Source organism: Lithobates pipiens, unplaced genomic scaffold (assembly GCF_037356315.1).
Source record: "Lithobates pipiens isolate NorthernLeopardFrog02 unplaced genomic scaffold, aLitPip1_a1.2 Scaffold_10, whole genome shotgun sequence".
Lineage (NCBI taxonomy): Eukaryota > Metazoa > Chordata > Amphibia > Anura > Ranidae > Lithobates > Lithobates pipiens.
Window position 1 is genome coordinate 126,526,296 of NW_027507686.1, and position 25,343 is coordinate 126,551,638.

The window sequence follows — 25,343 nt, forward strand, 5'->3', positions numbered from 1 at the left end:
TGGTCCCTCTCCTTGATCCGAAGAATACGATGATCCTTCCGCAGGCTTTGCAGGATCAGGGAGGCCATGCAGCGTAGGTTAACTGAGGCATTCGGTCCGGAGTCCTCTGGGTCACTAAGGACAACATGATCCGCAGCTACCTCCTCCCAGCCACGTACAAGTCCACGTGTTTCTTGGGACTGTAAATCATCCCTACAAGACTGCTGCTGCTGCTGATGCTGAGTAGCAGCCTCCACCCCCATGCTGACACAATCATCCTCCTCCTCCTCTTCCTCCTCCTCATCCTCTTCCTGTGTGATGGGTGGCACAGCAGGAACACTGTCTGGATAAAGGGGGCTTTGAGAGGCAAGGAAGTCCTCCTCTTCCTGCCTCTGTTCTGCCTCAAGTGCCCTGTCCATTATTCCACGCAGCGTATGCTCCAAGAGGTGGACAAGAGGTACAGTGTCACTGATGCATGCACTGTCACTGCTCACCATCCTTGTGGCCTCCTCAAACGGTGAAAGGACAGTGCATGCATCCCTGATCATGCCCCACTGGCGTGGTGAGAAAAAACCGAGCTCCCCTGACCCTGTCCTGGTGCCGTAGTCGCACAGGTACTCATTGATGGCCCTCTGCTGCGTGTGCAGCCGCTGCAGCATAGCCAACGTTGAGTTCCACCTGGTGGGCATGTCACATATAAGGCGGTTCTTGGGCAGGTTCAACTCCTTTTGGAGCTCAGCCAGCCGAGCACATGCATTAAATGATCGGCGGAAATGCACACAGACTTTCCTGGCCTGCTTCAGGACATCCTGTAAGCCGGGGTACCTGCCCAAGAACCGCTGCACCACCAGGTTAAGGACGTGAGCTATACAAGGCACATGGGTCAGTTGTCCCTGTCGGAGGGCGGAGAGGAGGTTGGTGCCATTGTCACAAACCACCATTCCTGGCTTAAGCTGGCGTGGCGTCAACCACCTCTCGGCCTGCCCCTGTAGAGCTGACAAAACTTCCGCCCCAGTGTGGCTCCTGTCCCCCAAACAAACCAGCGCAAGCACGGCATGGCATCGTTTTGCCTGCGTACTTGCGTAGCCCCTGGAACGCCTACGGAGCACCGCTGGTTCTGAGGACAGAGCACTGGAAGAGGCCATGGAGGAAGAAGAAGAGGAGGGGGTGGAGGAGAGAGGTGTGTCACAACCAATAGTAGCATTTTGGAGGCGTGGTGGCGGAACAACCTCCAACACTACTGCACCTTGTCCTGCATCCTTCCCAGCTGCCAGAAGAGTGACCCAATGGGCCATGAAAGACAGGTAACGTCCCTGTCCATGCCTGCTGGACCATGAGTCAGCGGTAATATGCACCTTACCGCTGACCGCCCTGTCCAGCGAGGCAAGGACATTGCCTTCCACATGCCGGTAGAGAGCCGGAATCACCATCCGTGAGAAAAAGTGGTGTTTGGGGACCTGCCACTGAGGAACCGCACATTGTACAAACTCACGGAAGGGGGCCGAGTCTACCAACTGAAAAGGCAGCAGTTGAAGTGCTAGCAATTTAGCCAAGCTAGCATTCAACCGCTGGGCATGTGGATGGCTGGGAGTGAACTTCTTTCGCCGGTCCAGCAGCTGGGGCAGGGACATTTGCCTGCTATAATCGGACGTGGGTGTACTGCTAGCAGAGTGCCCGGAAACACTTGGCTGTGACACACCTAATTCTACACCTTCATTCCTCTCAGAGCAGGTTTCAGAGAGGACTGAAGGTCTAGTGGGGTTGGAGATGCCAGCTGATGAGGAGCAAGGAGAGGGCCACTTTGTTCTTTGGTGTGGGTCTTTGAGGTACGCTTGCCAACGAGCTGCATGGCAGGTCAACATATGTCGGGTCAAGCATGTGGTGCCCAAGCGGCTGATGTTTTGGCCACGCGAGATACGCTTGAGACATATGTTGCAAATAGCAGCGGTGCGATCTGATGCACTCGTCTCAAAAAAGGCCCACACCAAAGAACTTTTAGAATAACGTGCAGAGGCAGCGCCCTGCACAGGCGGAGCTCTGCGGTGTGATTCAGTCGGTGTGCTGCCCCTAAGCTGGCCCCCGGAGGGCATCCTGCCTCGTTGGACATGTGCCTCCTCCTCCTCCTCTCTCCTACCAGGCACCCACGTGGAGTCAGTGCCCTCATCATCCCCTCCCTCTTCATCGCTGTAGCAAACCTGGCAGTATGCTGCAGCTTGTGGAACATGACTGCCAGATTGCTGTCCTTCTTGAGCATCCCCTCTCTCTGCATTCACGCTACTGCCTTCCTCTAGCTGAGTGTCATCATCAGAGGCTACAAAACACTGGGCATCCTCCTGGAGCATGTACCCAACACTGTGCTCAAAGAGTTCAGGAGACTCCTCAGGAGGACGTGGTGGGTCTAGGGAAGGAGTCACTGATGATGACATTGAGAGGAGGGAAGACGATGCGTTGGCAGCTGCTTTACTAGTACCCTGAGAGAGGATGAGGAGGATGAAGAGGGCTTGGTCATCCACTCTACCAAGTCGTTGGCATGTTGCGGCTCAACATGTCCAGCTGCCGAAAAGAAGGACAAGCGTGTCCCATGGCCACGTGCTGATGACAATGCACCGCATCCACGACCAGCACTGTTGTCTCTAGACACAGAGCCTGCTTGCCCTCTTTTATCGGCTCGCGCCTGTCTGCCTCTCCTTGCCGGCCTTCCAGACATGGTAATGGCCTGAAGGGAGTTGGGTAAAAAAGCAGTTGGGTAGTGTATATTGTGCTAGAGGCACACAACACCCACTAACTCCTGCAGATGCCTTTATTATAGAACACCAGAGATACAGGGGTATATACAGATGTATACTGTGCTGTGCTGGAGGCGCACACAACTTCCAATAACTCCTGCAGATGGCAAGTGGGCTCAAATAGAGAAGAGCTATGTAGGTGAATATAGCGGTATGTACTGGGTACAGAGCACGCAGACAGCACGCACAAGCTCCTAACACTACTGACTGCAAGCTCTATTATAAAAGATAGATCACTAGCTATATAGGTGAGGTGAATATAGCGGTGTATACTGCGGTCAGGGCACGCAGACAACAACCTCTACACAACAGCAAGATCGAAAATCGTCCGAAAATGATCGGTGTGTACTGTGTTGAAGGTACACAGAACACCCACTAACTCCTGCAGATGCCTTTATTATAGAACACCAGAGATAAAGGGGTATATACAGATGTATACTGTGCTGTGCTGGAGGCACACACAACTTCCAATAACTCCTGCAGATGGCAAGTGGGCTCAAATAGAGAAGAGCTATGTAGGTGGATATAGCGGTATGTACTGGGTACAGAGCTCGCAGACAGCACGCACAAGCTCCTAACACTACTGACTGCAAGCTCTATTATAAAAGATTGATCACTAGCTATATAGGTGAGGTGAATATAGCGGTGTATACTGCGGTCAGGGCACGCAGACAACAACCACTACACAACAGCAAGATCGAAAATCGGCCGAAAACGATCGGTGTGTACTGTGTTGAAGGTACACCGAACACCCACTGATTCAGACGCCAACACTCTACACAAGGCCGCCACGCTGGCGGCCTTGTATAGTGTGGGGCGTGCACTACACAGCCTGAGCTATGATTGGCCACAGGCATCCTGCCTGTGGCCAATCATGGCTCTCCTCGCTGCCGCTGCGATTGGCCAAGCATGCGGGGTCACAGTACATGCTTGGCCAATCATGAGCCAGCAATGCACTGCGCCATCGCAGTGCATTGTGGGCCGTGAGCGCCACACGAATTTGGCGCGAACGGACCAAAACGTTCGGACTTCGCCGAACGGGCGAACAGCCGATGTTCGAGTCGAACGTATGTTCGACACGAACACAAAGCTCATCCCTACTAAGGACATGGATTAGTGGAACCATGTCCTGTGGTCTGATGAGACCAAGATAAACTTATTTGGTTCAGATGGTGTCAAGCGTGTGTGGCGGCAACCAGGTGAGAAGTACAAAGACAAGTGTGTCTTGCCTACAGTTAAGCATGGTGGTGGGAGTGTCATGGTCCGGGGCTGCATGAGTGCTGATAGCAATGGGGAGCTACAGTTCATTGAGGGAACCATGAATGCCAACATCTACTGTGACATACTGAAGCAGAGCATGATCCCCTCCGCAGGGCAGTATTCCAACATGATAATGACCCCCAAACACACCTCGAAGACGACCACTGCCTTGCTAAAGAAGCTGAGGGTAAAGGTGATGGGCTGGCCAAGCATGTCTCCAGACCTAAATCCTATTGAGTATCTGTGGGGATTCCTCAAATGGAAGGTGGAGGAGCGCAAAGTTTCTAACATCCACGAGCTTCGTGATATCGTTATGGAGGAGTGGAAGAGGACTCCAGTGGTAACCTATGAATCTCTGGTGAACTCCATGAACAAGAGGGTTAAGGCAGTGCTGGAAAAAAATGGGGGCCACAAAAAATATTGACACTTTGGGACCAATTTGGACATTTTCACTTAGGGGTGTAATCATTTTTGTTTCCAGCGATTTAGACATTAATGGCTGTGTGAGTAATTTTGAGGGGTCAGCAAAATTACACTGTTATACAAGCTTACATTGTAGCAACATGCCTTTTCTTCAGTGTTGTCACATGAAAAGCTATTATAACATATTTACAAAAATGTGAGGGGTGTACTCTCTTTTGTGAGATACTGTACATGGTTGATTGGTTCTTTCAACAGAATGCTGTAGTTGTCCTACAAAATCCAGGGAATGTGTCAAATTAGGGTGCAGGCTGTGCGTAGTTGATTGAAGGCATCGATTCTATAGAGGTTTGTGGAGCAGTGAATACTGGCAAAACAAACAGGAGCAAAAAGGGTATAAAAAAATCTTGCTAAAACTGCAAGAGAAATAGGGAATATTTACTAGACATGTGCATTCGTTTTCGTTCTAATGCATTTTCGTCTGAATTTCAGGTATTTTAGTTTTCGTTTTGGCAAACGATAAGGAATCCGAAAAACGACGATCCGACATAAATACCATATATGCCGGTGTATAAGACGACCGGGCATATAAGACGACCCCCTAATCTTACTGTTGTTTAAGCATTTTTTTCTTGTACTTACCGTAAAAGACGACCCCCTTCCAAGGCTTCCGACGCTTGATATTCCGTCCTTCTTGCTGGAGCAGGATCTGGCGCCATATCCTTCTTCCTACTTTTGCTGGAACCAATCACGGCGAGCGATGTATTCTATTATTGAATACAAAGCCTGCTTGGATTGGCAGAGGCTGTATCATCATCAGCCCATGCCTCTCTGACTCTCAAAGCCAATCCGATAAAGGCTACAGAGTAGCCTGCTCAGATTGGCAGAGGTTGTTACTCCAATCCGAGCAGGCTCTGTATTCATTTGAATACATCGCTCGCTGGGATTGGCTCAGCGGTATATACTGTATGTAGCCGAAGCTACATACAGTATTACCGAACCCTCAGCAGACATCGGAAGGGCTGATCTGGCGTATAAGACGACCCCCGATTTTCGGCCAGTTTTTTTAAGTGTAAAAGGTCGTCTTTTACGCCGGCAAATACGGTAAATGCTTTATTTTCGTTTTCGTTGTTACAGCAGTTCGATATAGAATAGGAGATTCAACGTGACTCTGACAATCACAATCTGTCTATTGAACCTGTGGTCGAATGTGCCTAACCTTACATCTATTAGTCCAAGATTATATAGAGAAAAGATTTGACAGAGAGAACATTTTCGACATAGAGAGAAAAGATTCAACAGAGAGAAAAGATTCTGGAATTCGGTGGGGGAAGTAAAATAAAAATAATGATGATGAATGTTATTGGCTGATTGTAACCAAAGAGGTAAAATAGCTAGAACTAAGTACACACGTACAGCCAACTTACTTTCACTTACAATTGCTAGTAGAGAGAGACACACACACTGAATCATTTGAGAAGACAGTCAATCTTAGCTGGTCCGTTTGAATTGTCACTTATTCAGAGAACCCAAATTATTATTAAGCATAAGCACAGCAGCAGAACAATAGTGAAGCAAGCTACAGTTAAACTTAGCTTATTCCTAATAATCTGCTGCTATTGAGTTAGTGTGAGAACCTTATAGTGAAACTAGTGTTGCTGCTAGTGTTGTTGTGATAGCCTTAGAGGCTGCCTGTGTTGTGGGGGGGATTTATTATTATAGAATCTTGTTACCTGTCTGATCAGTGATCGATATCACCAGTCCACCAGTTTCTGTTTGAATGAGTATATAATATATATACAGAAACACTTGTAGATGGCCCAGGAATGTCCTCCAATGCCTCCATGTCGCTCTCACAATGGGTTGCCGCCATATTCGTTATTGTCACTCACTATCTGACACCTGACACTGTGAGACTTAGACCATTCATTTAACATTAATGACGGAGATTCGACAAAGCAAGGAAAAACACACGTTTATAATAATATTCGACAGAGCATCGAAACTGTACGACGCTGCAATCGTACATTTCCGGAGTCAAATGCTCCACCTATAGGCTATATAGAGTTTAGCAGCTCCGTCAAATCTTTTTTATACATTCGACAGACACCATAAGCCTTCAAAGACAGATTAGACCGTAATTCATGTGGATTTTCAGACGAATGCAATTTTTGAACAAAAAACTAAATAAATAAAAACGAATTTTGGGAGTAACTAAATAAATTTATTTTTCGTACGAAAACGAAATTCTGAAATGAAATATGTCACTCTGCACATGTCTAGTATTTACTGCCTCAAATATGGGGGGGGGGGGGGGGGGGGGCGAACAACCATACCAGCAACAGGCTGGAAAACCCCCAGCTATCATCACAGAGGGAATGGTGTAAGGTAATCACGCTGGCCTGTAGATTCTGCTACAGGTCCACTTCGCTTCCATATGTTGCAGTGTTTGTGGAGCAGATGATTGGTCATCCACAGGCAGAATGTGCCATTCTTTGAACAGAGTTAAGCAAATTTCTAGGCTGTAGATCATGAAGAACTTGCCATGTCATTTAATTGCAAGCTTAGTGGGAAAGCGCCATTAATACCCTATGCCGTTGTTCCGGAGGGCTTTAGTGATGGACACTAATTTCTGTTCAATAGTGTGGCCTGGAGAGGTTTGCATATAGCTTAACATCTGTATACTGTGCAGAGAATAAGGGAGAATTCCTCACCATGGACATCATCTTCTCCTTTATGTGATAGAAGTTAATGCGCACAAGTACATCTCTAGGAACTGACGCAGGTAGGAATGGTGGTTTAGGGATCCTATATGCCCTGTCTTTGGCCAATTCTAGGTCAGTAATCATTGGGAGGAGATCTTTCATAAGCTGTTGTATGTATGACACTATGTCAGCTTGGCTTGGTCGACCATTTCTGGATTGCCGCAAAATGTTATGTTATTTCTCCTCAAGCGGTCTTCCAAATCTGCTATCTTTAGTTTCAGATGCTGAAGCTCTGTATGAGCACCCAGTAGATCATTATGGGCCAGGAACATTTCTCCCATTTAAGTTTTTATGTGTTCAATTCCCTGAACTTGTTTTTGCATAGTGCTAGATAGTGAGGATGTCACTGCCGATAGGTCATCTTGTAGGGTTTGTCTCAGGGAAAACATATTCTCAGGGAAAGCGTGTTCTTCTTGGCTAACTCAGACACAGGCTTATCTTAGCAGGTAAAGCTTTAATAGTGGATTGCAGCTGCAGGGATGGCAGAGAGAGAGACATAGCTGCAGAGTCTGGGAGGCTATAGAGAGGTTCCTCCTTTTTAGGTTTAGATTTGACAGGGCTGCGAGTAGTAGGGGAGAGGACTCACAAGGATCACTATCATACAGAGGAGCCGAAATCTGTGATCTGGCATGTAGGATTCCAGTTCAGAGATGAGCGCACCGATGATGCTGCTCCGAGCTCCGCAAATGCTATCTTGATTGCAGCCTGGTCCCTGGGCCAGTGTTCTATCGATATGTGCCCTCCGTCAAAAATTGCCCCCACATGCACAAGATGGAGCTGAACTCCAGCTGATTTCCTGATCAGCAGGAGTGACGTGACCACGGGGCACATCAGAGGAGGCATTTTTTGATGGGAGAGAGAATGTCACGGGTCTGTGTTGCAATCCGCCCTTAGACACAGGCAACAGGCACTGACCAAGACACTAAAGCCACAATGCAACACTGACAAAGCAGTGAGCAGACTGAAACCCCGCCTCGCAACATTGAGGCACAATATGAGAACTATGGTGTCCCTCCGCTATGGGAATAGCTTTTAATAGTGTCCGCGACTAGGGATGAGCTCGGTGTTCGACTCAAATGCATGTTCAACTCAAACATCGGCCGTTCGTCTGTTTGGCGAATTCAGAACTTTGTGGACCGTTGGCACCAAATTCGTGTGGTACGAACGACCCACAATGCACTACGCCATCGCAGTGCATTTCTGGCCAAGCATGCGGGGTCACAGTGCATGCTAGGCCAATCACAGCACCGGCAGCGAGGAGAGCCATAATTGGCTACAGACAGGATGCCTGTGGCCAATTATAGCTCAGGGGGGTTTGGTACATGCCCCACACTATATAAGGCCGCCAGCGCGATGGCCTTGTGTAGTGTGTTCTGGCGTGCAGGGAAAGAGCAAGATAGCCAGGGACAGTGTTCTTTTCTCAGGCATCTGCAGGAGTTAAAGTGGGTGTTGTGTGCCTCCAGCACAATATACACCTGTATCTACCCTTTTTAGCTGGTGTTCTCTAATACAGGCATCTGCAGGAGTTAGTGAATGTTGTGTGCCTCCAGCACAGTATACACCTGTATCTACCCTTTTATGCTGGTGTTCTCTAATACAGGCATCTCCAGGAGTTGGTGAGTGTTGAAGATACCCCTTATTGCTGCTGTTTTCTGTTGCATATCTTGCATATTAGCCTTTAAAATTAGCACTTTTGATTTTGAACGTTCCAGTCCCATAGACTTTAATAGGTTTCTAAAGTTTGTACGAAGGTTCTGGTGCGAACCGAACCGGGGGGGAGGGGGGGGGTGTTTGGCTCATCCCTATCTGTGACATTCTCTCTCCCTTCAAAAAATGCCTCCTCTGATGTGAGCATGCACGATGGTCACGTCATTCCAGCTGATCGCCAAATCAGAAGGGCACATATCAGAAGGGCACAGACCTAGTAGAAGTCTGTGAGCTTCTGTGGCTGTGCTGGATCCTTCTGACATCAGGACATGTGTTCCATAGGTAGAGGAGAGTTTGCAGGGATAAATGAGTGGGTGATTGCCCTGGACGTCATTCTGGAGCTGGGGTGTCAGCAGAGCTCGAGGAAGAAGCCACCATCCGCTGAGTCAGCCGGACACGCCCCCCACTTAGTTATTTATTTTTAAGGTTTTTTTTGTCACATCAAGCATGATTACCTTAATGCAGATGTTTATAAGGCATGATACATGATACAAAATTACCCAAAAATGTAAAAAAGTTTTATAAAAATAGCATTGTATGTTTTATTAACATTTGAGCTAAAAATGGAAAAACAGCAAAAAAATACCTATGTCCTTACTGTTTAAAAAACTCAACTACTGTAATAGCAAATAACATAAAATTATTTGGTTGTTTATTGTAATTTATAGTCATTTATAGTGATCATTTATCACCGTCCATGTGATACAAAATAATAACATTTTTCTTTAAATTCATGTTCACTTTTTTTTTTTCAAGTGTAGCACTGACCCCCGAAGGAGCTGCTGATTTTATTGAGCTTACCGTTACCTTCTTCACCTCATGTATGTCTTGAAATTTCCCGAGGTTGATGGCCCAAGAACTGTAGAGACTGAGACAGATCTGCTTAAGAGATTTTTATTTTCAAAGAAAAAGTAGATAAAACACAGTTCTCAATTAGGGTTAGAGGGTTTTAGGTAGAAAGTTCAGGTACTCTTGGAACTTAGTCAAATAGGAAGTCTCTCACTTTAGAAATCCAGAGAATAGCCATTCACAACTGGATCTTCACCCTTATCGTATAGATCTCCTCTAACCAGGCCTAGCAACTGACAGAGTGCTCAGATAAAGAAAAATCTCTGCCACAGACTTGTTGTAGAACACTTGAATAAACTGAAGGATGTAGACAACTTAGAGAGCCTCATACGGTACCAGTATCTTGCAGCCGGTCCGGCGATACCATACGAGTGTAGATTCACTTAGGGTCTTTCAACTGAACCTCCAGGCTCTTTCTGAGAAGCCAGCCTTCCGCATGGCCTTCTCCTGAAGAGTCCTCCCCCGGTTGCTTTTTTCAGTTGCGGGGCCTCTCCACAACTGTGACAGCACCGGGCCACTTCCGAATCCTCCTTCCAGTTACTTTGCATCAGGCTAGCCAGCCCCGAGACTCAGAATTGGATGGATCCACACCCCAGGCCATGAGAGCCCTGGGGGCTGGCCCTGGGGGTGATGTCAGTACCTTAAGTACCCTCTCCCAGTGTGCACAGCAGGACGACCCACCCACTGAGTTGATCCCGAGAAAGATAGTACCCAATGCACCTAGCTGAACTGCGTTCTCACACCTGCCAGAGATGACAGCACCACCTATAGCCAAGCAGAAGACAGTGCAATCCAGCTAGACTGGTACCGAGACCACAATTTAGTATAATTGAACCCAAAACCAAACTGTGGTTCCAGGAATGTTACCGTATATACTCGAGTATAAGCCGAGATTTTCAGCCTCTTTTTTGAGGCTGAAAGTGCCCCCTCGGCTTATACTCGAGTCATCGCTGTCTGCCCGCTCGATCAGCGTGTCGAGCAGACAGACAGCGGCCATTCTATAATTCAAAAGCCGCGCCTCCGGCTCCGCCTTCGCCTGTGATAGGCGGAACACTGAATTTCCCAGCAGCCTGTGTTCCGCCTATCACGGACATCGTATCATCCTCGTACTACGGACGAGGATGATACGATGTACGTGATAGGCGGAACACAGGCTGCTGGGAAATTCAGTGTTCCGCCTATCACAGGCGAAGGCGGCGGCGCAGCTTTTGAATTTTACAATGGCCGCCGAGGCGCCGACGAAGAGGGCACGGGACGGAGGCAAGGCAAGGCACGGCACGGGTCGGGACGGGACGGAGGCAAGGCACGGCGGCGAGGCACGGAGGCAAGGAGGCAAGGCACGGGACGGAGGCTCGGGACAAAGGCTCGGGACACAGGTAGGCTGGACACACACACACACACACACACACACACACACACACACACACACACACACACACACACACGGATGGATACACACACACACAGGGATGGATGGATGGATGGAGACACACACACACAGGGATGGATGGATGGATGGATGGAGACACACACACACAGGGATGGATGGATGGATGGATGGAGACACACACACAGGGATGGATGGATGGATGGACACACACACACACAGGGATGGATGGACGGACACACAGGGATGGACGGACACACAGGGATGGACGGACACACAGGGATGGACGGACACACACACAGGGATGGACAGGCATGTCTTACCCTCGGCTTATACACGAGTCAATAAGTTTGCCAGTTTTTTTGGGGGTAAATTGGGGGCCTCGGCTTATATTCGGGTCGGCCTATACTCGAGTATATACGGTAAATGAGAAAAAACACATAGCTCGTGCTTTTCAGGAGTCGGCGCTACACAATTATAAGTCATAAGAAGAGTAAAATATCCTTGCTTGAGCATTAGGTCAAATGAGCACATGATAATTATGAATTTATTAGATGAATAAGCAACTGATGGACTTTTTGTTTTTACACGTAAACTATACTACATGATCATGCAGCTTTGATTTTTACCTCTAGGACACTGAATACAATTGTGTCACTTACACACATACCCTATTTATGATTAAGAATGATCCAGTGGTTCATTCAGTACTAACTTTGGCTGTTCAGGCGTTCATCCAGTGCCAGATTTAGGCCTTGGGGAGCCCAAGGTACTTCAATTTGCTGTGTTAAAAAAAGGCGCTGTATGTCTCATCTTATCTTCTCTCCCTGCCGCACCCCATGGTGCCTGATCTCCTCCACACCACTAGTACTAAAGCTACAGATGATGAGGAGATCAGGCTCCAGGGGAGCGGCAGGGAGAGAAGATGGGATGAGACAGCGATCAGTCTTTCACATGCTGCAGAGTTGCAGCTGACCTACCATTCTTCATTGCACTGCCCTACTGACACCTGGAAAGGAGGAGCAGTGGGGGGGGGGGGGGGGGGCACTACTGACACCTTCCACCGCCCTGCTGACACCAACCTCTGATCTAGTGAAACTGTTCTTTGCCCTACAGTGTCCACTGCCTTACTGACACAAACCTCTGCTCTACTGACACTGTCCTCTGTTCTATTGACAAAGTCCACTGCTCTGCTGACTTACACCATCCACTGCTTACAACTTACTAGCCGGCCCCTAATGCACTGTTTAATGGGGCAACTGTGTGGCAAATGAGGTTTAATGTTGATAAATGTAAAATTGTGCAATTAGGGATATATGTATGCATCATGTATACTGGAGGGGGGTACAGCTGGGGGAATCAATGGTGGAGAATGATCTGGGGGTTTTGATAGAGCATAAGCTTAAAGAGGGATTCCACCTACAAAAAAAATATTAAAAGCCAGCAGCTATAAATACTACAGCTGCTGACTTTTAATAAATGGACACTCACCTGTCCCGGGTTCCAGCGATGCCGGCAGCCGAGGCCGATCGATCGCTCGGCTCTCGGCTGCTGCCGCCACCATTCTAGGTGAGGGAATCAGGAAGTGAAGCAAATCGGCTTCACTTCCCGGTTCCCTACTGTGCATGCGCGAGTCATGCAGCGCAATAGGAATTGTCCGCGCTGTCACTGGGACCCGTGTGTGTCCCAGCAGACAGCGCGGCAGGACAGGAAATGACATATGCCGCGTACACACGATCAAACAATCCGGTGGAAAAGTCCGGCAAACTCAAGTCCGCCAAACAATCCCCCCGTGTGTAGCCTCCGGCATACTTTTTTGACCCGACAGTACGGCGGACTTAGAATTTCGGTTTGCACAACAATCTGCCTTTAATAAGGGGGCCCCCGGATACCGGCCCCCCACCCTATGTGAATGAGTATGGGGTACAATGTACCCCTACCCATTCACCTGTAAAATAAAAGTACAAAAAAAAACACAACACACGAGATAAAATACTTTATTGCACAGCACCGGGGGTCTTCCGTCTTCGGGGGTCTTCTCGCCGGACTCCTCCGCTATCTTCTTGTAGCTCTTTTGCTAGCGGAGGAGTCCGGCTTTCTTGCTCGCCGCCGGCCTCTTCTCCCGACTTCGGGGGTCTTGTCCCCCTCTTCGGTTCTTCTGCCGGGCCACCGCGCCTTCTTATAGCTCTTTTACAGGCGGTGGCCCGGTCTTCTGTCGCCGCTGCCGCCTTCCGTTCTTCTTCTTCTTCTTCTTCTTCTTCTCCTTCTTCTCCTGGAGATGTTGACTCGACGCTCTCTCCGGCCACACTGCCAGGGACGCGCTGCGCGGCCACTTATATAGGGACAAGGGGCGGTGTCACATGGCTTTATGCCACATGGGTTGGTCACATGGGTTGATGTCACATGGGGACTGTGACATCGTAAGGGGGCGGGGTCACCATGTGACACCAACCCATGTGACATAAAGCCATGTGACACCACCCCTTGTCCCTATATAAGTGGCCGCGCAGCGCGTCCCTGGCATTGTGGCCGGAGAGAGCATCGAGTCAACATCTCCAGGAGAAGAAGGAGAAGAAGAAGAAGAAGAAGAAGAACGGAAGGCGGCCGCGGCGACAGAAGACCGGGCCACCGCCTGTAAAAGAGCTATAAGAAGGCGCGGTGGCCCGGCAGAAGAACCGAAGAGGGGGACAAGACCCCCGAAGTCGGAAGAAGAGGCCGGCGGCGAGGAAGAAAGCCGGACTCCTCCGCTAGCAAGAGAGCTACAAGAAGATAGCGGAGGAGTCCGGCGAGAAGACCCCCGAAGACGGAAGACCCCCGGAGCTGTGCAATAAAGTATTTTATCTCGTGTGTTGTGTTTTTTTTTGTACTTTTATTTTACAGGTGAATGGGTAGGGGTACATTGTACTCCATACTCATTCACATAGGGTGGGGGGCCGGTATCCGGGGGCCCCCTTATTAAAGGGGGCTCCCGGATTCCGATAAGCCCCCCGCCCGCAGACCCCGACAACCAACGGCCAGGGTTGTCGGGAAGAGGCCCTTGTCCTCATCAACATGGGGACAAGGTGCTTTGGGGTGGGGGGGGCGCGCGGCCCCCCCTTCCCCAAGGCACCCCCCATGTTGAGGGCACGCGGCCTGGTACGGCTAAGGAGGGGGGGGGGCGCTCGCTCGCCCCCCTTTCCTGACCGGCCGGGTAGCGTGCTCGGACAAGGGTCTGTTGTGGACTTGGGGGGGACCCCCACGCCTATTTTTTTCGGCGTTGGGGGTACCCCTTTAAGTCCATACCAGGCGGCGGGGCCAGCGACGTCTCCTTCGCGGGCCCCGCCTACCTGGAGACGCGCTCGAAATGAGCGGACTTTCCTCCGCGTGTGTGGGCGAGTCCGTTCATTTCGAAAGTACGGCGGACTTAGTACGCCAGATTAGTCCGCTGAAAAAGTGCCGTGTGTGGGCAAGTAGCCCGTTCGAAAATTCCGACGGACAGTTTGGCGGACGTCCGCCAGACTAAGTACGTCGGACAGACGGCTACGTGTGTACGCGGCTATAGACTCCCATGGGAGTCTATGCCCGGAAGTGGGTGTAAATACCTGTCTTTGACAGGTATCTCCACCCCCCTCCCCCCTGTAAGGTGCCAATTGTGACACCGGAGGGGGGAGGGTTCCGATAAGCGGAAGTTCCACTTTAGGGTGGAACCCCGCTTTAATAATACCATGCGATGCTAAGCTCCCAAGCCAAGCAATGTCCTTTCTTGTATTAAGAGAGGCATGGAGAGAGATCATTTTGCCCCTGTACAAATCATTAGTAAGACCTCACCTGGAATATGCAGTTCAGTTTTGGGCTCCAGTTCTCAAAAATGATATCGGGGAACTGGAGAAAGTGCAGAGAAGGGCAAACAAACTGACAAGAGCCATGGAGGACCTCAGCTATGAGGATAGATTAGAGGAACAGAATTGATTCTCCCTTGAGAAGAGGAGATTAAAGGGGGGATATGATCAACAAGTACAAATACATAAGGGCTCCATATAGTGAACTTGGTGTTGAGGTATTGACTTTAAGTTCATTACAGAGGACAAGATCTCCAAATACGGAAAGGTTTCTTCACAGTAAGAGTTGTGAAAATGTGGAATAGACTCCCTCAAGAGCTAGTTCTAGTACATTGCTTTAAGAAAGGCCTGGATTATTTCCTAAATGTACATAATATAACTGGATACTAACATCTATAGGTAAAGTTGATCCAGGGAATATCCGATTGCCTCTGGGGGGATCAGGAAGGAATTTTTTCCTCTGCTGTAGCAAATTGGATCATGGTTTGCTGGGGTTTTCCTCTGGATCAACTGAGGGTATAGGAATAGGTATATGAAATTGTATGTTTTTTTATTTTTATCTTTTACTGTTTGAACTAGATTGACTTTTGTCTTTTTTCAACCTGACTAAATGTAACTATGTAACTGCTCTACTGACATTGTCCTCTGCCTACTGACACCAACCTCTGCTCCACTGATACCATCCACCGTTTTACTGACACCATCCTCTTCCCTACTAACACCGTCCACTGCCCTACTGACACCATCCATATACTGTCCACTTTATGAGTTCAAAAATACTTTTGTTTTTTTTAACAATAGCCCTTTATGCCCCTCCCAGTGTTAATGCAATTTGGCCACACCCACTGCTTATCACAATACGCTACTTGCACTGCATTACTACTCTTGCTCGGGTACCCAAAGGTTCTCCAGGTCTTTTACAATCCTATAGTGTATACTACAAAAACAAAAAATTGCCCTGCACTGCTAAAGTGTTTTGGGTTTGGCTTAAAGAAGAGGTGACAATGTTATCTGCCACACCAGAACAAAGAAGCTTTATGAGGAAATTTCAAGCCATACCTCTAAGCCCTTGTACACACGGTCGGAGATTCCGACAACCAAATCCGTCGGATTTTGTCCGACGGATCTTGTCCGAAACTGTTGCATACACACGGTCGGACAAAGTTGTCGGAAAATCCGATCTTTCAGAACGTGATGACGTAATTTCGTTACGATGGGACTACGTTCAGGCTAGTAGCCAATAGCTTTGATGTAGGTATTTGATCTGAGCATGCGTGGCACTTTGTCCGATCGGAATTCTCTACACATGATCAGAGTAAGTCCGATCGGAGCATTTTGTCGCAAAATGTTTCCGGCAAGTTGGAAAATTTGGTCCGACGGATATTCAGACGGAAACAGTCCGATGCAGACCACACACAGTCGGAATATCCGACAAAACGCTCCGATCGGACACATTCCGTCAGAATCTCCGATCGTGTGTACAAGGGCTAAGATTAGGAGGGGCACAGCCAGGATGAAAGAAGAGTGCACAGAAGCAGGCCTTTTTAGAAACCTGCTTCTTGGCTCACTTCTCCTTTCCCAGCAACGCCCCTCCTAATCCGATATTCAAACCTAACCTCTGCTGTGATTGTGTAGGCCTTCATGCTATATGTGCAGCCAGGCACTATTAACAAAAGTTTGAAATTACTAATATATTGTATATATGATTATTACCAACCTTTGGCTCAGTTATGTATTTATCACACTTGAACTTCTTCCCCTGGGTAGGGGGCTGGGGGTGCGTGGATAAAGAACTTCTCGGGTGATAGTGGGGGTCACCAAAGGGACCCGGGTGAAAGAATGCCTAGCTTCGCCACTGATATAATGTATTATTATATACAGTACAATATTAAAAGGATTTTGTTACATTTGTTTAATAAAAAAATGGCTGTTGGTCTTGGCAGAAATCTTTTGAGCTGCCAACTTCTGTGATCTATGCTTGTGCTGACTACAATCAGTTACATCGCTCATAGTTAGCTTTGGGGACTACAGAACCATACCCCTCTGTGTTGTGAGCAATATAAGAAGGGCACAATTCAGTGGTTGTATCCTGTTTTTGCTGTCCTGAGACAGAAGTGTGAATGTGTGTTGTCTAGGACTGCAAGCGTTACTGGCAGAATCAACAGGTGAACGAACGTGGGAAACGCCTGAAAAAAATAAATAAAAATACAGTCGCCACATCTAAGGTCTGCTTAACATGCAATGCCTATAAAAGATGTACAGGGAGTCCCCGAGTTACGAACCTCTGACTTGCGAATAACTCCTACTTATGAATGGCAGGTGGCGCCGGCGGGCGCATCGGAAAACATCAGAAAAAGTGGAAAACATTGGAAAACAACAGCGAAAAACATTGGAAAACATCGGAAAACGCTGTTCTGCACATGCGCGTTGGAATTACGAACAAATCCGACTTAAGAACAAACAGGCAGGCCCTAACCTGTTCCTAACTCAGGGACTGCCTACAAAGCATAATTGTCAAAAATTCATAAACATTCATGTGAGAACCTGAGCACTAAGCAATATATTAAATAATGTACCTTTTGTGACATCTTAAGCCCCTCACACACTATCAGATTTTCTGCAGATTTTTTCCTTTAGATTTTCCAAAACCATGTAGTGCAAGGACCTGCCTGATTGCATACAAATTGAAACTCCTAAGGTTTGACCTCATATTATATGGTTTTGGTAAATCTGAAGGAAAAACTCAGCAGAAAAACTGATAGTGTGTATGGGGCTTTAGTTTATAAAATTGTATTTGCTAGCCAAATGTTTGCCATGTTCTTGTCCAAATTCATTACTGTTATTTATTTTAAAGTCATTTTGTATTATAGGTGGTATGGATAACCGCAACGCTACCATATGTGGTACTGTTTGTTCTCCTCATTCGTGGTGTAACACTGCCTGGCTCTTTCAAAGGGATTAGTGCATATCTTCACATAGACTTCAAAAGACTTAAAGAACCTGGCGTAAGTGTGTTTTTTTTTTTTTTTTTTTTACCTTTACATGTTTTCAGCAAATCTAATTTAAAGATTTGTATTAAGTTTTACTGCACTGTGTAGAAGAATATGGCATCAAATTAATTCACTATAGTCTTTTATTTTAGGGTCTTGTGGTGAGGTTGAATAACTCATGAAGCTCACAAATTGTAACATTTGTAATCACACGGAATATTTGTATTTTTACCAATTACAATTACAAAAATCTGCAGAGACATACCAGCATATTTGACAGCCAGGGCAAATATTTTTTAGCAACTGTTACATGAATAGTAAAAAAAAAACAGACAATGAAGATTTTCTTTATTTGAATATTGTATACAATCATGTTGGTAAAAAATAACTAAAAAACAAGGGGTTAATAATGACCCATGAAGTGTGTGATGGTGAAACATTAGTATAATACAATCATGCTAAATAAAAATAAAATTACTTGACAATATCAACCAAAAAATGGCAATGTCGCAAAAACGGTCACAAATGGATAATACATAGGCAGCAAACTGCTAATTGTGACCCTTTGTCAGCAACAAATGGGCAATCATGACAATATGTTGGGAACAAATCGGCAATTGTGAGAAAACATGAGTTACAAATGGACAGCTGTGACAATATACAGGTAACAAATGGGCAATTGTGAAAACACACAGCCATCAAGTGGTCAATTGCAACATTATGTGGGCAACAAATTGTCAATTGTTATAATTGATAAAAAAAATAAAAAAGGGCAATCATGACAATAGATAGGCAACAAATGGTGACAATACACAAGTAAAAAACAGGCAATTGTGACTCACAGTGGCTACCCTATAATTGGAGAGGAAAGACACTTATGCAGCAGAAGAGAGAATGGTGGTGGATGAAATGTTGAGGGAGCGCTTGGACTTTTCAAAGGCAATTCTTTCATAATGTGCATTTATGCTGTGCACAGTTTCACATTAAAACAAGAACCTCCATTCAGCTGGTGGCTCAGCTCTGTAATAAGTAAATTGTATAACTACAGGAGGAATGAATATTGTGTGAAAATTTGTCTAGGCGCTCCCTGTATTAGGACCACTCTCTGCTTCCCCCTTTTCTTGTGTAGGGAGACTGATCTTGTATCTGCTTTAGGAGCTATTTGCTGCACAGCAGTGATATCACCACTACATTTACAAGATTAATTCAGGGCTTGCAAGGGCATTTTCTGCACACAAAGTGAATATACGGTATATCCTTTGTGGCTATTGAAAAATATACTTAAATAAACGTCTTTGTGCCTGGAGATAAGCTTTAATTTTTCGTTTAATATATTTTACTGCTTTTCTATGCTTCATTACTAATCTTCAACATGTGCTACAGTAGGGAATCTCCATGTAGTTAACTAGCATTATGTTCTACAAATTCACAATTATTAGTTCTTTACAATATGGCTCCACAAACAAAGAACTTGCTTAACCATACTTATGGGCCAACATGTCAACCTCCCTTCCTGTTCATGCCACTTTTCAGTTTTCAATTGCTGTGATACTTTCGCTGACAATTGCTTGGCCATCAAACACTCTACTAAATTTACGAAAGGTCGCTCTTGCAAAACATTCTACAAGGAAGTGAGCTGCCATCTGGACAAAGGTAGGCCAGTGGATGTGGTGTATCTGGATTTTGCAAAAGCATTTGATACAGTCCTCCACAAACCCTTAATCTACAAGCTGTAGATACCGGAAATTGTGTCAATGTTTCACCCTCCCACAGGGTGTCATCAAAGATTTCCGGTATCACTGACGTCACTTCCAGTCCCGTGGAACGCACACCAGGAATGGCGTTTTTCCACTCAGAGCTCCATGTTTGAGGCTTGTTTTGATCTGATTTTTGTAAGTACCCACTCCCTTGTACAATAAAACCTTTTTTAATGGTACTTCACTGTCAGTTCCATTCTTTTTTACTTTTGGGTACCTGTTTGTCCCACTGATAGACTTCATTAAGAAATTTTGGATCTTTGATGATTTGACGCCATATCCACCATCCCAGGATAGTGTCATTAAGCTTTAAATGACCCACCAGACTGAAAAGCTGGTGAGTGGGGACACATGAAGGGGTTTTGCACATCTGAACATTTCTGAAGCACCTTATTTTTCATATTTTCTTCACTTTGGATTGGAGCACCTATAGTCACTTTTTTGGACTTTGTTTTGTTCATAATTTTTCATTTTTTTTACACATATTGTGTTTTCACTTATTGTGCTTGCGAGTGCTATATTTATATGTCTTTCAAGCGATCAGCACTTTGTGTATAGAGTCTGCATTTTTTATCCATTCATTTTTTATACACCATTAGCGTGAGTTTATATACAGTATTTAGTATATATTTTTAAATGTAGGGAACACAGCAAACATGTGGGAGAAGGTGCTCTGGTCAGATGAGACCAAAATTGGAATTGTTGTCCTAAAAGTAAAACGCTATGTGTTGCAGAAAACTAACACTGCACATCACCCTGAACACACCATCCCCACTGTGAAACATGGTGGTGGCAACCTCATGTTGTGGGGATGCTTTTCTTCTGCAGGGACAGGTAAACTGGTCAGAGTTCATGGGAAGTTGGATGGAGCCAAATACAGGGCAATCTTAGAAAAAAACCTGTTATGCCGCGTACACACGATCGAAATTTTGGCCGACAAAAGACCGATGAGAGCTTTTCTTCGGAAAATGCAACGGTGTGTATGCTCCATCAGAATTTAGCTAGCCGAATTCCCGCCAGCAAAAATTTGATAGCATGTTCTCAATTTTCGGAAATTTCCGATCGTGTGTATGCAATTCCGACGTGCAAAAACTCAACTATGAAACAGAAGCTATTGGCTACTAGGTATTGAACTTCCTTTTTCTAGACCCGTCGTACGTGTTTTACGTCACCGTGTTCTTGGCGGTCGGAATTTGGTGTGACCGTTTGTAGGCAGGACAGTTTGAGTGGAATTCCATTGGAGGGGGGGGGGGTAGTAGACAGTGGCAGTAAGGCGGTAGACAGTGTCAGTAGTTGTCTTTTTTTTCACAGTGCTTCTGGGGAAGGGGATGAGGAGGTGTAGGGGGCAGTGGACAGTGTCGATAGGGCAGGGGAGGGGGGAGATAGTGTCAATGATTTTTTTATGTTATTTTCTTTTAGAATTTTTTTACAGTTATAGTTTTTAATATTTATTGCAATTTTTTTTTTTTGCACTTTTTTGGGGGGGCTTTGATGAGATATCTGGGGTCTAAACATCCCCCCTTTGAGACAGGGAAAGGGACTGAGGACAGAGATTCTCAGCCACCTCAGCACTGAAGATGAATGAACAGGAGATAGAAGCTCCTGTCCATTCATAAACTGAAGCAGAGTAAACACAGCTTACTCTTCTCAGTTATCATAGGACACAGGAGAGAATTGGGTCCAATTCTCAAAAGGAACAGGCCGGTAAATAACATATCCATTTGTCTCCATCCTGACATCCCCCACAGCAGCCGGCAGGAGAGGAGAGAAGCCGGCTGCGGGGGGACAAGAGAGGGCGGAGGAGGAGCACATAGGGCGCCGGAGGAGGATAATGTGGGGGAGGGGGCAGAGGAGGACACAGGGGCCGAAGGAGGAGGATACGGGACAGTCGGGGGCCTGTGTTCAGTGAACATCCTGCATGCATGGATGATGCGCCACTCCGCCTCATTCATTTTGTGGAATGGACAACCTCAAAGTAACACATACTGTGGCTTGATTTATCAAATACAGCAATGTATCAGACTTTTATTATGAAGTAACTGCTTAGAAAAAGTGTATAGTTGAAAATACAAGTACCTGCATCCCACAAACATATTGGAATACATAAAAGGGGGGTTGGGCAAGTAGGATTTTTCCGGTGCTGTCATGAGACATTACTACGGCTCTTAAAAACAATTAAGTTTTATTTCACACAGAGTCAACATTACAATATAAAAATGTATTCCAAATACATGATAAGTTTCTCTAGACGGTCATTACCCCTCTATTGGGAGGTTACTTAAAGCTAAGGATACCTCCAGGGATCATATGATTGTTTGCATAGTCAAACTCACAACATGTTTCACGGTTACCAGCTTCTTCAGGAGAGAAAACAAAATGGAGGAGGGCCATACACTAGGAATAATAAGAGACATAAGTAGAAAACATAATAGACACAAAAGCAATTATCTCACATATCCTACAGTTATTAGAGACATTGGTGTGAAGGATCTTTAGCCCAAAGACTGAATCATGGTTAGCAAACAAAAGAGGTATAGAGGTCACCATCCCTGGGCAGGCATGTGAGCATATCCAGAGGGCCCCTGCAAGTGCTATGCAAAATAGCTTTGTAAGCTTAAATAGCATTTTAGATGACATTGGGGGGGGGGGGGGGGGGGATTACACAGCACAAGCACTGTGCTGCATAACATGCTTTATGGGAACAGGATCTATTTTTTAAATTTTATTTAGGGTAACAAATGCTTTAAGTTCTTTAAGGTAGGCTCAGTGAGACAAGATGGTATCTTTCTGTGTGAAGAAAAATATGGCACACGAGAACTTTTTGAAATTGCCAAGAAGAGTAGACAGATCTAGCTGCCGAGAATGTAAAAACATCCAACAGTATAATAGTATATAAATAAACAAAACGTGTAGCCTGTAGGAAGGATGTCCACAGTAGGAAGGTGGGAGACAGAGGTGGGATAAGAGGGAAGGGAGTGAGCGTCGGAAATCCCCAAAGCCAGCAGATGGCCCTGAAGAAGCCTGCGTTCACGGCAAGCAGACGAAACATGTTAGCCAGAGCTTTCACTTCATGGAGTCTGAGACAGCCCCTGTAATGTACTGACTATGTACTAACTACAAAAAATGGTGTAGATGTGCGCTAGGGCAAACATTTATGTACTGTCTGAAACACCAAGCCTTTTGATGGCCTTGCTTCACTGCACACATAATGATCCATACTTTTGCAGTTGGAATGGATTGATCACGCACTTACAGCATCTGTGGATAATCATCAACACCAACATCTTTCTATACTTGGAATGAGGACAGGTACAGCATGCCTGATTGGGCCAGCACCGAGGGATAAGTGAGTCTGTTTGCAGACCCTGTCATATGTTATTCACTGGGGTCAATACTCCCCCCTCACAAACCCAACCAGCTGATCTGGGGTATATCTGGCAGATATAATGGTGTCTGTTCATGTGGCACCACAAGAAGTCTGGGTTAAGGACTGTTTGATCTGCCTGCGTGTTTTACATCCTAGACCCAATACAAGTGGGAATTGTTTGAACTGCAGCACACACCTCTCTAGTCAGGCTTATTACATTGCTGGAGTTAGGCTCGAAGCTCCAAAATGCTCCAAGTTGCCTGAAGCCAAATTCCTGAAGCTCAAAAAAATTCTGGAGCTTTTTTTGTAGCTCGAATTGGGCAGATATGAGCATTTTTGACTAGACAGATTTACAGCGAGGGACACTTTTTTTTATTTTTTAATAAAGGAATTTAATAAAGAAACTTGACTCTTGTGTTTATTACTTTTTGACACTTTTTTTGGTGAATGGATTCGGGTACTACATACCCGATACTCATTCACATAGTTGGGGCCAGGATCTGGGGGGCCCCTTGTTAAAGGGGGCTTCCAGATTCTGATAAGCCCCCTGTCCGCAGACCCCCACAACCACTGGGGGGGGGGTGAGGATAGACCCTTGTCCCCATCAACATTATTCTCACTTTAAGTGAAACAATAAAAATTAAAAATTTCTTTAAATATAGTGCCAGGTGGGGGGGGGGGGGGGGGGGTTCCATTAATCTGCCTGTAAAGTGGCGCATTTGTAGGATGCACAGCACATGCTGCAGAAAAAATGAAATTTCTAAAGAAAAAAAAAGTCAAATCACATTTAAATTGACTTGTGGTTGCAATTAAAAATTACATTTCTAAAGAAAAAAAAAAAGCATGAAATGACAGTTAAGTTTCTGACAATACAATAGAAAAAATTAAAAAAAATGACCCTTTGGGTCTGGTATGGATTTTAAGGAGAACCCCACTCCAATTTATTTTTCTAAATGGCGTAGGTTCCCCCCAAATTATATACCAGACCCTTATCCTAGCATGCTGCCTGGCAGGTCAGGAAAAAGGGGGCTATCGAGTTTCCCCCTCCTGAATCATATGCTTTAGGGCAGCGGGGGCTCTGATGGGGACAAGGGCCTCATCCCCACAACCGTGGTGGTTGTGGGGGTCTGTGGGTGGGGGGCTTATCGAAATTTTAAAACCTCCTTTAACAAGGGGGCCCCCAGATTCAGCCCCCCTATGTGAATGAGTATGGGGTACATAGTACCCCTACCCATTCACCAGAAAAGTGTCAAAAAGTAATAAACGCAAGAGACAAGTTTTTGACAATTCCTTTATTATAAAATAAAAAAAGTGTCTCTTGATGTAAATCCATCTGCAATCACGCCTCCCGCTAACCCAAAACATTAAAAAAAATGCTCCACCTCCTGGGAGGCCTCCCGTCAAATGCCTGCTCTGCGCTTTGACATTTTTATAGGTAAGGAGCAGGGCCACATGGCTACGTCACCCAGTTGCACTGCCCCCTTCTGATGTCACTGACTGATGCATGCTGGGTCTGTGCCCCATCAGTGACACATCTGTGCTCTACAGTGCCACATCAGTGCCCCATCAGTGCACATCTGCGCCCCAACAGTTCCACATCTGTGCTCTACAGTGCCGCATCTGTGCTACATCAGTGCCACATCTGTGCTCTAAAGTGCCATCAGTGCCACTAAAGTGCCCATTAGTGCCAATATAGTGCCCATCAGTAAGTGCTCATCAGTGCCATCCTATCAGTGGAAGCTCATCAGTGCCTATCAGTGCCATAAAAATGTGTAGAAAAATGTGTTTTCATTTTCTTTCCACATTTTACAAAAACTTGTGGAAAAAAATGACATGTTCAGAAGATTTATTATGCCTTGTTGGGGTGCTCCCTGTTGTTAAAAGTTGGGGTGTTTTCATTCCAAAATGGGGTCATTTTGTGGGCGTTTCCAATGTCCTGGTGCTCTAGGGCCTTCAAAAGTGTGATAGGTTGTCAGGATTTTATATGTGTAATTTGTGCCTAGACAGCCTGGAGGTGCTCCCTGCTAGGGATGAGCTTGATGTTCAAGTCGAATGTATGTTTGACTTGAACATGTTGTTGGCGTGGACTGAGAGATAGCTTGAGTTAGATTAAGCAGGCAGGTTATTTAGTTAGTGACAGTGTATTTTATATATATATATATATATATATATATATATATATATATATATATACTCTGCATTTAGCATAGACTATATACAGTATCTCACAAAAGTGAGTACACCCCTCACATTTTTGT

General features: G+C 46.0%; 1 protein-coding gene across 1 annotated transcript in view; it reads left to right on the plus strand.

The window, feature by feature from the left end:
* Positions 1 to 25,343, plus strand: part of SLC6A2 (solute carrier family 6 member 2) — a 698,054-nt gene that overhangs the window by 170,919 nt on the left and 501,792 nt on the right. The window contains exon 6 of the mRNA XM_077458093.1: positions 17,842 to 17,976. Within this exon, the coding sequence (XP_077314219.1) occupies positions 17,842 to 17,976 (135 nt within the window). The remainder of the gene's footprint in view (positions 1 to 17,841; positions 17,977 to 25,343) is intronic.